This window comes from Natrix helvetica (assembly GCF_964273705.1).
Source record: "Natrix helvetica genome assembly, chromosome: 2".
Taxonomy (NCBI): Eukaryota; Metazoa; Chordata; class Lepidosauria; order Squamata; family Natricidae; genus Natrix; species Natrix helvetica.
In genome coordinates, this window is record NC_138552.1 from 2983415 (window position 1) to 3000374 (window position 16960).

At 47.3% G+C, this 16960-nt stretch overlaps 1 protein-coding gene across 1 annotated transcript in view; it reads left to right on the plus strand.

Annotated features, from left to right (window-relative positions):
- LOC309385755 (maestro heat-like repeat family member 5) overlaps positions 1-13704 on the plus strand; it is a gene marked incomplete at both ends in the record, with an annotated part of 152614 nt that extends 138910 nt beyond the window's left edge. Inside the window, 17 exons of the mRNA XM_081940459.1 lie at positions 148-283; positions 1501-1619; positions 1947-2096; positions 2597-2751; positions 3824-3971; positions 4307-4488; positions 4723-4860; positions 5361-5475; positions 6168-6311; positions 8560-8736; positions 9520-9666; positions 9754-9819; positions 10212-10337; positions 11147-11249; positions 11704-11769; positions 11889-11999; positions 13568-13704. Coding sequence (XP_081796585.1) covers positions 148-283; positions 1501-1619; positions 1947-2096; positions 2597-2751; positions 3824-3971; positions 4307-4488; positions 4723-4860; positions 5361-5475; positions 6168-6311; positions 8560-8736; positions 9520-9666; positions 9754-9819; positions 10212-10337; positions 11147-11249; positions 11704-11769; positions 11889-11999; positions 13568-13704 — 2220 coding nt within the window. The remainder of the gene's footprint in view (positions 1-147; positions 284-1500; positions 1620-1946; positions 2097-2596; positions 2752-3823; positions 3972-4306; positions 4489-4722; positions 4861-5360; positions 5476-6167; positions 6312-8559; positions 8737-9519; positions 9667-9753; positions 9820-10211; positions 10338-11146; positions 11250-11703; positions 11770-11888; positions 12000-13567) is intronic.
- Positions 13705-16960: the final 3256 nt, after the last annotated feature.

Here is a 16960-nt window from a genome sequence, read left to right on the forward strand (position 1 = left end):
TAATTCTATGATTCTATGATGCTAACATTCTGTGTATCTAAGATTCTGAGGTACTTTGGTTCTGATTCCCTAATTTTAGCCAGCTGAAAGCTTCATGAGCCCCCTCCCCCTCTCCTTTTCCCCCTCATTTTCCCTTCCTTTCCTTAGACCACAGCTGACTTTTCTTTGCTGGGACAACTGGTGGCTTTGCTGGCCCTGCACATTGGCGACACCAGCCCAGTTGTTGGCCAGACATCCGCAGAGGCTGCCTACCACCTGCACCACCTCCTCATGAGCAAAATGGGTGAGAACTTTGTACTCCAAGGGCTGACTTGCTAAAAGAGGACCAGGGATGCCCCCTGCCCAAGAGAGCATTAGGTGGCACAGCCTGTGGCGTGGCTAAGAAACTGATCGTTTGGCTTGGCAGAGATGCCTGGAATTGGCGGTTGATATTGGCACTTCTCAGGGCCAGGGGTCCTTTTAAGACGGAGATTCTCACGTTAAGTGAGTCAGCTAGGAAGGAGGAGGGGGAGGAGGTGATAGGAGAGAGAGAGAAGGAGCGATGAAGAGAGAGAGAGAAGGAGCAAGGAGGAGGAGGAGAGGGAGAAAGGGAGACAGGGAGGAGAAGCAGGAGAAACAAGAGAAACAGGAGGAAGAGCAGCAGCAAGTGGGCCAGGGGTCCTTTTAAGATGGAGATTCTCACGTTAAGTGAGTCAGCTAGGAAGGAGGAGGAGGAGGAGGTGATAGGAGAGAGAGAGAAGGAGCGATGAACAGAGAGAGAAGGAGGAAGGAGGAGGAGGAGAGGGAGAAAGGGAGACAGGGAGGAGAAGCAGGAGAAACAGGAGAAACGGAAGAAGAGGAGCAGCAAGTGGGCCATGGGTCCTTTTAAGACGGAGATTCTCACGTTAAGTGAGTCAGTTAGGGAGGAGGAGGAGGAGAGAAAAGGAGCAATGAAGAGAAGGGCAGGGAGCAAGGAGGAGAGAGGGAAAGGAAGACAGGGGGAGAAGGAGGAGGAAGAGGAGCAGCAAGTGGAGGAGGCGATGAGAAGGGAGGGGAGGGAGAGGAAGATGAGGAAAGGGGAGGAGGAGGAGAGAGTGGGGGAGGAAGATGAGGGGGAAGGGAAGAGGAGGTAGTGAGAAAGTAGGGAACAGAGACGGAGAGAGGGGAAGGAGTTAGAGGTGGAGAAGGAGAAGGAATGTGGGGTCCTTGGTGCTCTCTGAGCTTGGTGGTTTTCCTCTTGACATTTCATGACCCAACTAGGTAAGTTCATCAGTACTTGAAGGGAGGGATCTTTTTTCTGTGCTTCTATAAGCATTGATGGCCAACATCCCTACTTGGGCAATGAAACGCCTGCAAGGACCCCCCCTCCTAGTGCAAAGAGCACCAGGGACCCCTCAGGTCGACCCTGAGCTCCAGATCTTCTCTTCTGTTGCAACGACTAAACAGGCAGTCAGATGAAGGAACTTCCCAAGTTCTGAAGGCCAAAATCTGACCTTGTGGTTTTTTCCCCTCCCTCCAAAGCGAAAGAAATGGACAAGAAACACAAGAATAAAAAGGGGAATATTGTACATTGGTTGCGTGAGGATTTCTTTGTTTCGGGTTCTGGGATCTTCTACAACAATATCTCCAAAATGGTGAAGGTATGTTTTGGATCAGCCTTTGGCCTGTCTTCCATTTGCTCCTCCTCCTGACCCGGAGACCCTCAAAGGAGTCAATCTCACAGTGGGGACAGCATCCTCCCAAGGTTGGGCTTTGGGTACCCCTTCTCTCCAATGCCTAGGAGGAAGAAAGGGCAGCTGCCATGTTGGCTTTCTTGACCCCCATCTGAATCCCACCTGATGGAGGACATGGAATAAGGCCTGCCTCTCTACATGGTGTGCTGTCCCCCAATCTGGGTCAAAGTTCAAGAGAAGGGAGTCAAAGCCCTGAGGCATCTCTGCATGGTCTCCTTTCCTTCTCTCCAATAGGCCTTTGGGGAGCACCTCAGCCCATTGCAGCTAACGCAGGTGATCCTGGACGCCCTGGAGGCCTTGACACACGCGGACAAGAACATATCCCAGTCTGCGGGGCAGCTCCTCAATTCCATCCTGGAGGAGTGTGGCATGGATCTGGAGGAGGTAAGAAAATTGCAGGGCTTGGAGCAAAAGGGATGTAGGAGATTTTTTAGAAAGCAAAGACGAGAACGGCTGAGACCTTGTTGGCTCAGTGATGATGCTTTGGCTGGTTTTAAGAAGGCTAGGGCTGGATGGGAGACCACTGAGCTATCCAAACCTCCCAGAAGACGGTAAGGGCAAAACAAAGGAGCCATATTGCTTTCATGAAAAATAACATTTGGTGAGCCAGTGTGCCAGTGGTTAAGGCTCCAGATGTTTTTATATCTTTGTCATCCGCCTTGAGTCGCCATATGCGAATAGGCAGCAATATAAATCTCCTAAAGTAAACCAATAAAATATCACAAGCGGCTGGACAAATCAGGAGTCCTTTTAAAAATGTAGGGCAAACGTGACATTGTGGGGGCCAATTTATTTCCCCCAATGGGTGGGAGTTATCGTCTCTACTGCATCTCCAATGGAGACCAATGCTGGATCTCATCCCTCCGATCTCTCTTTTGCCATAGCTACCCATGATAATGAAGGAGATTTACCAGCGTCTCCCGAATATTGCCCACCCAGCAACGAAAGACCTCACCCTCAAGGCCATATGTCACCTGGCATCCAAGAGGGTCAACCCAGTTGTGGACATATTGCTGGAATCCTCCATTGGCTGTGATGGGTAAGAAGAACTTCAAGGAGATGGGCCTCCTGTTGCCTTGGATTCCTGAGAGACTCTCCATCCTTTGCGATGGGGTGAATCCCTGTAGCTCAGGTGGAGGGAGTGGGTGGAGGTTGGTTCTCTGAGCTTCTCCGTTGGTTTCCAAATGTTTTGTTACCAGGCAAGGTAACGTCTTCAGTGGAGTTTAAGGAACGCCAGTGCTGGTGATCTTCTGCTTGTAAGGGCTTGGTGTCGTCAGAAGGTCGTGTGATGGGGAGGTCACCTCAGATTGAGGGTCATGTGAGGTGGGGATCTTGTGATGGGTCTTGTGACTTGGAGGTCATGTCAGGTGAGGGTCATATCAAGTGAGGGACTTGTGATGGAGAGGTCATGTCAGGTGTGGATCTTATCAAGTGAGGGTCTTGTGATGTGGAGGTCATCTCAATTTGAGGGTCATGTGAGGTGGGGATCTTGTGATGGATCTTGTGATGTGGAGGTCAGTAAAGGTCGTGACAGGTGAGGGTCTTCTGATGGAGGTCCTGATGGGCCATGGGTGTGTCACAGATGAAGTCTTCTAGTGGGGAGGTCACATCAGATGAGGGTCGAGATAGGAATGAACTTTGAAAGATATTTTACGACTTTTCTTGTCACATTTGTTAAGTGAGTCACTGCAGTTGTCAAGCGAGAAACATGGTCATTAAGTGAATCTGGCTTCCCCATAGAATGTGCTTGTTAGAAGTTCGCAAAATGTGATTGCTTGACTTTGGGATGGTCGTAAATCTGAACCAGTTGTCCAGGAGTCTGAATTTTGGTCAGATGATCCCGAGGATGCTGGAACGTGTGAAAACTGGGAATAAGTCGCTTTTTTCAATGCCGTTGTTCCTTTGAATGGCTGCTGGACAAACGGTCGTAAGTCAAGAACTACCTGTGTATATAGAGATACTTTGGGGGGATGAGAGCCGTTCATTTGGCCATCGGTTTTCCAATCCTTCCTTCCATTGGGACGGGGGGGTTCATCTATCTGGACTGGCCGTCTCTTCTGAAATGGGGAAAGGATTTGATTTCCACCCTATCTGTTTCTCCCCCTCCGCAGAAGCGCCAGGGAGGTTTGGGGGGCACTGGCTGCAGACCATTATGCCAACCTCAAGATCATGAAGCCCCTCTTGAAAAGGCTGCAGGACCAAGACCCCAGCACCGACGCCCTCACAAGGAGGAACAGCAAGTCCCTCATGCCCATTGCGGTAAGCCCTCCACACCTGAGGGAAGGGAGGAGGGAGGCAGTGGGCAAGCGGCTGGGGGCTGAAATTGGAGCATCATTTGGCGTAAGCTGCCCTCCTTTAGGTGGAGGCAGATGTTTCTCTCCCTGAGCACAATGAGAATACATCTGCCGAACAAAACTCCTCATTGGCAACAGGAAGGGCATCTGGCCAGTAAACCCCCAGCTCCATTCAGATGGCCAGACTCCACCCTGCAAGTGTTTCTGGGAACGTTAGAAGAAGAGGAGGAAGAAGAAGAAGGTGATGAATCTAAGTTTCCTGGGGAGCCCAAGGTGACGCTTCTTTTATCCCGCTTCTAGGCCACCAACGCTCTCTGTTTCCTCCTGTCCCTCCCGAACGCTGCTGAGCTCCTCCACAAAAAATTCTCCAACCTGCTCCTTGCCCTGGTCACGCAGCTGTACTTCCTCCTGGGAGCCAGCAAGAGTGGGGCCAGGAAGTCCAGCAGAGTCACAGACCTTTCAGAACAGATCAACCATTTGGGGTAAGGAATCTCCTGGGCCCAATCTGGGTCCTACAGGATATCACTGGAGGGGGAAGAAATAAAGGGAGGCTGATTTGTTGTTGCGTTTTGTGGTTGTTGCACAAGCCGCCAAGTGAAACCTGGAGCTTTCCTGAAGGGCAGCGGGAGGCCGGTTGGCATCAGGGTAAGCCTGGCCTTTGCAGGTGGCATCGGCCGAAGGATTGGCACCAACTCTTCTCCCTTTCTTTGATTTAGCACGACAGTGCAGGCGATCAAAAACCTCATCCTGTCTGCCGGATACGAAGAGGAGTACAAAGATTTGGGGATGGTGGGATGCTGGGAGATGCTCTTGAGCCCAGATAGTCTGTTTGAGGCCATTTTCCACCTGGTCCGGTAAGAACTTCAAAGTCTAAAGAGCTTGGCTATAAGTGTCAGTGGGTGAGAGAGGGAGGAGAAGGCAGAGAGAGAGGAGGAAGAAGAAGGGGCAGAGTGAGAGAAAGTAAGGGAGAGGGGGAAGAGGGAGGGAAGAGGGGAGGAAGAGAGAGAGAGAGAGGAAGAGTGAGGGTGATAGAGGGGAGGGGAGGGCAGAGGGAGAGGAGGAAGAAGAGGCAGAGAGAGAGAAAGTGAGGGAGAGGGGGGGAGAAAGGAGGAGAGAAAGAGAGGGAGTGTAAGAGGGAGACATAAAAGGAGAGAGAGAATGAGATGGAGAGGGAGGGTGGGAAGGAGAGGGAGAGAAAGACAGAGAAAGAGAGGGAGGGTGAGACATTATCTAAATGGAGTAATTCATTGAGTAATTCATTTATTCATAATTCAGATAATCTTTTCTCTAGCTTGGTGATTTTCTCCTCACTCACCAGCAGATCTTGTCTGATTTCTCACTATTTGATCTTTAGGAAACTCTTCAACTACTCTAAAGTGGAGCTGAAGGTGATGTTCAGACAGGCCAACACCTACCTGCACCATCCCGATTTAAGGGAGAAGACAATTGGAATGGTGTTCTTCTCAGAGGTGAGGAGACATTGTGATGCACCACAACATTGTGGATCTCCAGGAATGTTGCGCAGGGTTCACAAGGACTTTATGGATAGGAACTTGAAGTTGTGGGGGCTCTATCACTAGAGGCCTTGAAAAAGAGACTGGAGAGCCATTTGTCTGACATAGTAGATGGTCTCCTGCTTGGTCAAGGGGTTGGACTAGAAGACCTCTAAGGTCTCCTCTTATTCTGTTAATCGGTGGAATGGGAGAGAGAGAAAGAGGCAGGGAGGGAGGGAGAGAAGGAGGGAGGGAGGGAGGAAGACTCAATGACCCCAAATTCCTTTTCCTCTTTGCAGTATAGGCAGTTTTGTATTCTTACAACTATCATTTGCACTAACTTTTGCGATACTGTAGTCCTCGACATATTACTTGGCTTATCAGATGGTCACAAAATGGATCACGTAACTTCTAAACATTGCAACTGTCATAAATATGGACCCTCAAATATCCAATTTTTGATCACGTGACCGTGATCAATGGTCATAAGTTTGAAAAATGGAATTGTCCCTTTTGCAGGGCCATGGTGACTTTCCGCAGTCACTAAACGAGGACTGTCTTTTCTTCTCCCCGTAATGGCTGAATGTGGCATCTCTTCGTAGAGGCTCTGAGGAAAGTTCCCTTCCTTTGTTTTGCTAATGCTTTGTCTCTCCACTCTTCTTCCCCAGCTTCTCTATCACCCGGAGTTCGGACAATTCTTCGTCATAAAGGACATCCTTGATGTCCTCCAAGCCTGGATGGCTCAGCCATATCCCCTCATCCAAATATTTGCTGTTCGTGGTGTGGGGTATCTTCTCCAGCACCCCTTGGAGGTAAGAGATGGGGGGCAGGAAGTGAGGGACTTTCAAGGGACCAGCAGGTGTGACCTCTTTGGGAAGTCTACAAGGCTAGGAAGGGTAGAAGGAGGAGAAGAAGACAACCACCAGAAAGAGGATGCCCTCAGCTACAGTGGCGTCTCTTCTACAAAGATGGGGGCATCCCTTGAAGATCTGAAGGATCAATTTGGAGACAGATCCTCTCGGAGGACATCTAAAGCAGAACAAGAAGCAACGGATGGAAGCTAATCAAGGAGAGAAGCAACCTAGGCCTAAGGAGAAATTTCCCGATACTGAGAACAATTAACCAGTGGAACAACTTGCCTGCAGATTTTGTGGGTGCTCCAACACTGGAGGCTTTCAAGAAGAGACTGGACAACCATTACTACTGGTTTTCCTAGTAGTAGAGACCTTGGCGGTCTTCTAGTCCAGCCTTCTGCTCAAGCAGGAGAACCTAAGCTAATTCAGATAAGTGACTGTCTACTCTCTTCTTAAAAACCTCCAGTGATGGAGTGTTTTGCGTCAAACCCCTGGGATGAGGAAGCCCCTGAGCTGACCTAACAATCATCCAGCTTCCTCACACCCAGCTATTTCCCCAAGATCTTCCCTTGCAGGATGGGAGATCATGGGGAACCTCCACCTGGGATGCTGGGTATTATGGTTTTCTCCATTTATACATCTCATCCAGTTTTCTTATCATTGCAACCCAAGAGCATACGAAGAACACTTACAGGAACTGGGAATGTCTAGTCTAATCAAAAGAAGGACTAGGGGAGACAGGATGGCACCTGTTCCAATATTTGAAGGCTCCTACAAAGACCAGGTGGTCAAAAGAAAGAAAGACGAGAAAGAATGGTTGGAAACTAAGCAAGGAGAGAATCAGCCTGGAATTAAGGAGAAATTTTCCTAACGGTGAGAGCAATCAAGCAATGGAAGGACTTATCTCCAGAACGTGTGGGTTTTCCAAAAGAGACCGGAAAACCATTCATGGTATAGAATCTCCTGCTTGAGCAGGGGTTGGACTAGAAGACCTCCAAGGTCCCTTCTGACTCTGCTATGCCGTGTTGTATGTTCCAAGTGCACATGTTTATATCCTTGAAATGGGGCACTTGATGGTAGGTTTAACTGTGAAAGCTGAAGTGTGGAGCTGAGGCAAAACAAAGGATGAAGAATTGGGGAACTAGGTAGTTTTAGTCTAACAACAAAAAGTGGGGCTGGGATGAGATGAGACGTTTAATATTTGAAGTGCTTCCACAAAAAATGGGGGGGGCAACTGATTTCCCGAAGCCCCTGAAAGGAGAACAAGAAGCAATGGATGGGAACTAATGAAGGAGAGAAGCAACCTGGAACTAAGGAGAAATTCCCTGACAATGAGGACAATTCACCAGTGGAACGACTTCCCTCCAGAGGTTGTGGGTGCTCCAACACTGGAGGCTTTCAAGAAGAGACTGAACAACCACTGATCTGAAATGGTACAAGGCCACCTGCTTGAGCAGGGGGTTGGACTAGATGACCTAGTTTCAAGGTGTCGGGTGCGTTTCAAGGTGTTGATTGTCATCTTCAAAGCGCTCCATGGCTCGGGACCTAGTTATTTGCGGGATCGCATTCTACCCCATACATCCCTGCGACCAATCCGCTCTCACAGAGAGGGCCTCCTCCGGGTACCATCCGCTAAACAGTGCGGGCGGGCGGTGCCTAGGAGTAGGGCCTTCTCTGTGATGAGCCCAACCCTCTGGAACGACCTCCCCCCCGATATTAGAACCACCTCTGATCTCCGCTCCTTCCGCTAGAAACTCAAGACCCACCTGTTTCGAGTAGCAGGTCTGGCTTAATTACAACCATAATCGTAACTGCATTTAACATCTATTCAAACCTTCCTGGATGGCTTTTTAAATTTTATATTGGGGTTTTAACGGGTTTTAAAATTGTTCTTAATATTTAATTGGTTTTGGGATTTTATAACAGACCGTGTGTGTGAGTTGTTTATGTTTCATGTCTTATGTCTTATGTCATTTTTATTGTTTTATTGTTTTTATTACGAATGGTCTGTACACAGCCCCGAGTCCCTACTCGCCGGGGGCGGTCTATAAATTAAATAAACTATAAACTATAACTATAAACCTCCAAGTTCCCTTTCAACCCTGTGATTCTAGGTTATGGGGGCTTCTCTGTGTTTGTCATTCATAGACACAGAGAACTCCAGTGACCATGTTTAATTGCTCCCTTTCTTCCCTCCTTCCTCCAGAATACGATGTTAGAGCCGGTGCTAGCCCCTGTGGTCAACTGTGCTTGTCACCCAGAAAAAAGTGTGGCAAAGGAATCCCTACGGACTCTTCAGTTCCTATTCCGGTATCTGAAAGTTCAAACCTATGGATGGAAAGCTGTCAATCTTATTCCGGTCCTGGGGAAGTATTTTGCTGATGTACGTCAACCAAATCACGACAAACTAATCCACTCCCCCGCTTTCTCTTCCTCTCCTTCCCTCCCTCTCTCTTCTTCTCCCATAAAGATGGCCTGGGTAACATCTGCAGAATTCCAATTTTATCAAAAAGGCTTAGAAATAGTTCAGCAACAACTGTGCTGTTCTCATCTAAAAGAGTGTGTGAGCTTTCAGATGATCCTTGAGCCCTTCCAGAGAGCTGGAGAAGGTTGCCACTCTCTTCAGCTTCACCAAACCACCATCAATCACTCTCCATATTTATTAAAAATCCAGATTGGTGTTGCTTGATCTCAGACCCTTTAAGGTGTGTGGATTTCAACTCTGCTGGCCTGAGAACTCCAGAGGTTGAAGTCCCCACATCTGAAGGCTGCTAAGATGGGAAAACAGCTCCCTCGGTCACACCATAGAGGTTGGTCTGCAAGCCTTTTACACCCATGGCCAACCATCCCCATGGCCTTGTCTGGAGAAACAGTTGCCAGACTCCTCTTCCTCCTTGTCTTGTGAGTGGGAAACTGAGGCAGATCAGATGAAGAGGATGGAGGTGATGAAGGCTTTTATTGAAGGTTTAGTGGATCCCTCCCTGCCTTTCTATTTCAGGAAACAAAAAGAATCGAATTTGAGATGTTTTCTCGTCTGAAATTTCTGCTCTCAGTTTTTGCTCAGCTCACTATTGTGTGTGTTGCAGTTTGTTCTTCTAGGTTCTCACAATGCCTCCCACTTCCTGAATGCTATTGGAGGGACTGACCCGTTTCTCTTCCTTCGTAGGAGGACATCGAGTTGCGCAACACCTCCATCACTCTTTTTGGCCTGGTCTTAAATGGGGTCAAGGAGACAGAGCGGAATCTGACCAAATCCATCCTGCGCACCCTGATTCCTCTCGTCATCCAGTTGGCTAATCCTTGGACCCAAGAGGTGAGTTGAAGGGCGGGGTCAACTAAGCTCCTGCTCTTTCATGCTCCCTTCTCCATGAGACCATGCTGTACCCCCATCTTCACTCAGGGCAACATGGTTGCATCATGTGGACCCTCTGGAGAAGGCAAAGAGATTCTGGACAATCCTGAAGTTGTGAGGTCCTTGGTGTTCTCTGAACCTGGTTGTTTTCTTGCAGGCCTTTCCTGACCCAACTAGGTGACAGCATCAGTAGGTTGGAAGGGAGGGTTTGACCTCTGCTTAATGCCCGATCATTTTGATGTGGGTGCAGGTTTTCTGTTGGGTCGTTCTTGGATTAGGGGGTTGTTTTCTGCTTGATTGTTTGCCTGGTACCAATAGAAGAGAGTCAGGGTTGAATTGTGAGGAACTCTGGCCTTCAGGGGGACCCTTGCCCTGCTTTAGCTTCCTCTTGGGGTGGCTCATCCCCTTTCCCACCTCTGAGCAAGGAGAAGTCTGGCTTTTCTCTGCGAAAGATGGATAACCTCAGAACCGGCTCCTCTGATGCCTCCTTTCCTCCCTCGGCCCAGTTCTCCAGGAACGCCCTGACCTCCTGCGTCTCCTTTATGAAGTGGGAGGAGTTTCCAGAGACTTTGTTTGACTACGAGATTTACACCAGTCTCCAGAGCATGTATTCCAGCATCTGCTCGGAGGTGGTAAGTAGGAGCCCAGCTGGTTCCTTTTCTTCCGGATTAGAGTATATTATATTTTCTTTTTCTCCTGCCTTTGTTCTTTTGATAAATCATTCAAGATGGTGGACGTCCCTAATGCTTCTCCTCCCCCTCCTCCTCGGCTCCTGGTTTGTTGCCTGAGGCCTCAACCACTAGACTAAATCGACTAGAGGGATTCTTCTTGGGTTGTTGTTCCCTTGGGAACAGCAGAAGTTCCATACCACCATGAGGACTAAAAACCTTGCTGATTTGTGGGTTTGAGATTAGAAATGGCAGTTTGTGGAAAAGGGAAATTACGATGTAAAGAGGGCAAAACATAAATGCATTTATAAGACCAGAAGCCATTTCCTTATCATCTTTCTTTCCCTTTTCTTTTTCTATTCTTTTTTCACTATCTATTATTTTTCTTTATTTTCCTTTTTGGTTTTAACTTGGATAAAATTGTCTTTAACAACATAAATGTGTGTGTGCATAATACAATACAATATTAAACTATATTATACTAATACTTTTAATATAATGTAATAGTATATTGTATTGCATTGTATAATAATCCAGTCTAGTCCAGTCCAGTCAAGTCTAGTATAGTATAATAATATTGTTTAGTATAATAAAAGATAGTATAGTATAACAATCTTATAGTTTAAAGTACAATACGATACGATAAAGTATAATAAAATTCAATATGTTATTGAAGACATTGTTGTTGAGGACATGAGGACTAGAAACCTTAGAAAGAACAAAAGAGGAAGCTACAGAGTTCTTTGCCTTGTTTGTGGCCTTGTGTTCCCCAGATCAATCGATGCAAGGAAAACCTGCCTGAAATGTTGGAGCAGATGGTGGAATTCCTAAAGAGCCAGAATCCTTCGTCCCGAGAGGCAGCTGCCCTCTTAATTGGTAACCCCAAGTGCAAACTCTGGAAGGAGGGGAGGAAAAACCAGGGCAGGCGGGCGGCCTAAGGCCAGGCATGCTGACCATTACTATACACACACACACACACACACACACACACACACACACACACACGGCCCCCTTTCTTAAGGGTATTGCTGTGGTTGTTAAGTGAGTCACATAGTTGTTAAGTGAATCTGGCTTCCTTCTGGAGTTTGCTCCCTCGAAGGTTGCAAAAAGTGATCACGTGACCCCCAAGACTCTGCAACCGTCATAAGTACGAGTCGTATGAAATTCTTTCCATTCCATCTCTAGACAGACCCAATTCCTGGGACCATCCCGTAAAGTCCCAAAGCGACTCTTCCAAGTAGAAATAAAAGAATTCTGCATTTTCTTTCTTGAATCAGTCGATTTAGCCGTCTCTGCCAACTCCACCAACCTTTTCTTTGCATGTGTCTAGGCTGCTGCGCACAATACATGACACGGGATCTGGTGACTTCCAAACAAATCGAAGAAGTTTTCCTGGGTGAGTTTCAAAGTTCCCTTGCTTGAAGCGGAGACTTTCTCGCCAGAAGCTCTGGCCCTGATCGGGGTTGGTTCTCAAGGTGGATCCTGGTAATCATTTCTTTTCTGGATTCATTCCAGGTCTCCGGGATCTGCAAGAGGATCCCAAAGCCTCCGTGGCTCAGGCTGCAGCTGGGTCCATGGAAGTAATCTTCCGGCAGTATGGCCATCGGATCAACCCTGCTCTCATTAGTAGCCAGCTCCTCTCCAAAGTCATCCAGAGCATCTCCAAAACCAAATTATCATAGTTAAATAGTTTAATCCTTTACTTTATTGTCTTGGCACCTCATATAACAAAGTTGTGCCTTCTTTAGTGTACAGTATATTATACATTAAAAATAAAAGTATGCAATTGTATAGAACTATACATTCTATACGATGAAATTGAAAACTCCTGATATTGCATTTCTGTTGCCCTCTACAGTAGAATTCAAGATAATTACTGCTCTGGGATGGAAGCTCTTTTTCAGTGTACTTGTCCTTGTTTTTATTGTCCTGTACCGTCTGCTAGATGGCAATAGTTAAAAGAAAGGGTGCCCAGGAGGAGATGGATCTTTAAGGGTGTTTGGAACTTTCTTAATGCAGCGGGAGCTATAAGGCTCTTCCAAAGAGGGGAGGGGGCAACCAAGGACCCTCTGGGCACCTCCCTTCCAGCTGATCTTTGGGGAAAGGGAGGAAGCATGAAGATAATTCTTATATCGTGAAGGACCACGAAGGGACGTTGTGGAAACAGGACCTAGCAGGGAGATTTTGGAAACAGAGAAAGCCAGGACAATTTAATTAGAGAGAGAGGAAGCCACGAGAAGGTCCCAGAGCCACAGGTGCCAATGGAGAAGGGTGGTGGCCACCATCCGTCATCGACGATGTCTGGGACATCTCCAAACTTGGTTGAATTCCGGCAGAAATTGAAGCATGTAGAGTAGGGCAGATGCCAAGAGCTGAACACTCCCCTGGGGGCAGATCTAACGTCCTCCAAAAAAACTTCTCTTTATTATCCCCATAGATGGACCATTGAATCAAAGCCTTCAGGAAAATATCTGGATCCCACATAGTCTCTTCCCGTAATCGCCTTTGGAAACCATGCAACGTTTGTCAACTTAGTTTGTTAAGCCAGGAATGGGGCTGAGCCCTGGTCCCCTCCTCATATCTGTTATAGGGAGGCCTCTCAACGTTCAGCCATCAATGAGCCCAGCGTTATCGGTTGTAAGTTGCGTCAGTCAAAAACCAGGTCACCCTGGTTCCCTGATCGATTTTATGACCTTTGAATGAATTAAGGGAGTCTTTCAAAAATACACATTGTAAATTATGATATATTCATGTGACTTTCATAGGCGAAATAGAATACAAAAAGAAATCTAGAATAGAGCTGGAGGGGACCTTGGAGGTCTTCTAGTCCAGCCCCTGCTAAAGTAGGAGAACCTATTGTTAGATCGGGTAAAGGAAGACACAAAAGGCTAGCGATAACAGCTCTTTATTGAAGTACGTGCAAACATCCACTGAGGAGATGGTCGGCCAGCTCCCCTTTATAAATGGAAGCTGTCCAGCCTCTCAGCCAATCAGGTGCTCCTCTGTTCCCGCCGGCAACAGAGGATCTGAGTGGAGACTTCTATTGTTTAGCCGCAATAGCGGGGGGGAGGATCTAACACCCCTCCCCTCTAGGATGGAACATTCAAACTGGTAACATAGTCCCGTAAGTAGGCAGGCCTTTGCGTTGCCCGGCTAGACCTGCACAATTCAGTTTGCTGGTTGCCCTCACGCAGGTTGGACGGACATGACGCTTCTTCGGACCTGCCTGGTGGAACCTCCTGGAAACTTTCACAGGCCCCGGCTGGAACTTCTGGTGGTGGTTCTGCCCAGCCCACATCGCCGTCAGATAAGTCCTGTGATGGATCCGTAACAGTCGGGAGGTGGTGCTGCTCGAGTTGTGGAGGAATCACTGCTGGTTGTCAGAGTGGGGAGTTGGTTATTTGGCCCCGGAGTTGGTTGATGTGCCTCCTCCAATGTCGTCCGTCCTTGAGTCTTACCAAGTAGGATCTCGGGCCGGTGATGCCGACGATGGTCACAGTTATCCACAGAGCCCCCCCCTCGTGTAATTGTGCGTGTATACCAGGACGCCTATGCTGAATGATCTGACTTTGCTCATGGAATCTGGGGGTGTTTCTGTGGAATAGTTGGGGTGTAGCCTGTCCAGGTGGGACCTGAGACGGCGGCCCATTTGCGTTTGGGCTTCTTCCAGTAGTGGCGCTGGGTGAGATGTGTTGTATTAGCAGGTAGTGGTCTATTCGTGTTTTCCAGTCGCCTGGGCCCATCCTGTTGAGGGCTGTCACGATGTTAAAAAGTTTGCTAGGCCTGAACTGACTGAATTGACACTCAAGAGTTAAACTAAGAAAGCTTTATTGCACAGGTCATAAAACAAAGTTATCTCAAAAGTGATTTATTGCACATGCTTCACACATTCCAGAACTCCATTCCTTTATTCTTTTGTCCGGCTGCCAATTTGGCAGACGGAGCTTTTATTATCAAAATGTAACAATTAGTTAACTTTCTGTTTTATTTACTTTTATTAAAGTTTGTTTATTAATTAGAATATACTTCTCAAAGACTTTTATTTTATTTTTCTTAATATCTCAAAAGATATGCTGAAGGGAATCAGCCCGGTCCATTGATCTCATTTTTCTCCAGGGTGTTTTTTCCCCTGACAACTTGGTAGCAGAGGTTGGTTTATGGTAACAGAGTTAATTGATGGAAGCCGAGATGGCTATAATTTACGGCTGCTTTCCCTTCGTGCTATCTTAAGATAACCGACTAAGGCTAATTAGCCATGTCGAAGAAGAGAAAGAAAAGAAAAAAACGCGGACATGGAAAGCGCTCGAAAGAATCCATTCCCTCAGACACAGAGGAGCAAGATTCTCCAGGTGCCGAGCCAGATGTGGGGGAAGGAGCTACAGAAGGCGAGATCTACGGACTGAGGTCAGTAAATCTTCCTCATTATCAAGATACAATTAATGAACGGCAAAAGTCTAAACAACAACTGCCGGCAGAGAAAAAATACTCCCACGCAGAAAGCAAAGTTTATGAATCCTTCCCAGGCACGGGGGAAGAAATGCAAAGCTATCGTAATCAATTAGAGCTGTTTGAAAAATATGCTAGGGAGGCGAGAGAGTGCTTTGAGGAGATGAAGAGGAGCAGGAAGGGCTCCCCCACTCCCAAAATGTCTGAGGACGCCATATTGTCTTCAAAACAACAGCCTAAGACACACCCCACAGAGTTCATTGGTCAATCAGAACAAAGAGATATGTACACGTCACCAAGGTCACGTGACCCCTTTGAGCCCATTGAACTTCCGGCCATGTATAGAGGTCTGCAGCCAAGAAGTGAAGCTGCACTGCCATCTGCTGGCGGAGAAAAATTATTAGAGCAAAAGATGAAACAGCTCCATGAAAGTTTTAAAGATTTAGCTATGAGTCCTTTAGAAGCCAAAACTTTGCCTCCAAAGGATAAGTCTTCAACACCCCCTGGTGGTGCTGAATCCTCCCTAGATGGAAAAAGGCAAAGCCAAAGGCGAATGCAAGGAAGTCAATTTGATGTTGCCACGCAAAGGCCAATGGTGCAACTCCAGCAACCCCTGGTTCAATAACCAGCTTTGCAACCTGATCAACAAATTGTTCCGATGCATTTTCCTCAGCAGGTACTTCCAGTCACTCCATTGACTGGTGAGTCCAAATTGAAGGAGTCAGGAGAGAATTATAAAGCCTGGGTCAGTGAAATTGCGCTCTTGCTTCGAAGAGAAGGCACACATTGCATGATTTTTAATCCTCCTCCTCAACCGTGGACACCTGCGATGAGAGACCTGGAAAACAGAGCAATCACGACTTTGCTCATGTCAATGGAAATTGAGATCCAGGGTACCTTTCCGCCTGATGCAACTGCCCAACAAATTTGGGCTATTTTGGAAGATTGCTACAGGCCCGTTTCAATTGAATCTTCATGTTTGCTCATGTCTGAGTTCCATGGTTCGAAGTTGAAACCTGGTGAACGAATTGGTGGACATTTGACCAAACTGAAAAGAATGAGAAGTGAATTGAGACAAAATGGCCATGTAATCGATGATATCCAAATGATTAGCATCATCATTAACTCATTGAATTATGAATGGAAAGATGCTGTTGCAAAGATTAACTACGTGCAAATTGCTCAACGCACAGTTAACCACGTTTGCAGACTTTTAGTGGAAGAGGAAGCTATCAAGTTAGCTACACCACATCTGCAACGACCTCCAGCATCAAAGGCTCCAGCCAGACGTCCCTTCCGAGGAAGAGGCTACGTTCCAAGGATGCCAAAATGCTACACCTGCAACCGTGTGGGGCATGACACCCGGGATTGTCCCCAACGAGTTCCAGCTCCCGCCACGTACCAGCCCAGAGGAACAGACTCCAGAGGCAGAGGTAGAGGCGGAATACAAGGTCGTCGTGGTCCAAGGCGTGATCCACAAGCTCCACTTGTAACACTGGCCATAACCAACGTTCCACAACCTGATCCAAAGTTCGACAGACGTCTTTTGTCGACTTTAGATAGTGGAGCAGCTTTGCACGTTACCCACAGAAGGGAACTTTTCACAGAGATGGGCGAGCCAGAGCCCGAGTATCGAGAACTGTATTCCTTCACCAACCACACTTGCAAGGTCATGGGAAAAGGAACTGTTTACATTGAAGAGCTCGATACATACATCCCTGATGTTTATTACATACCTTCAGCAACCAGTAATTTGCTTAGTCAAAGTCACTTGTCTAGAAAGTTCCAGGTTCACCACCTCGAAAAAGCAAGTTACATAGTTAAAGATGGTGATATTGTTGCTGAAACCATGCTGATTGGTGGTGTTTATTACTTAAAGCCAAAGCCTAAAGGGCAAGCACAGGCAAGTATGCAAACTCCAAAAAGGCACAATGCAGACCCAGAGAGAGTTGGCCCAGAGAGAGAAAACGTTACTGTGCCAAAGGCTCCTAAAGGCAACAAACAGAGAAAACAGAAACAGGTTGCTCAGAGCAAGCCTGAGGGTCCTCATGAAACTGTTAATGTTGAGAATTCACTAACTGGTAAACCTTTGCATTCCAGGTGTATTCACAAGTGGCACAGAAGATTGGGACATGCCAGTT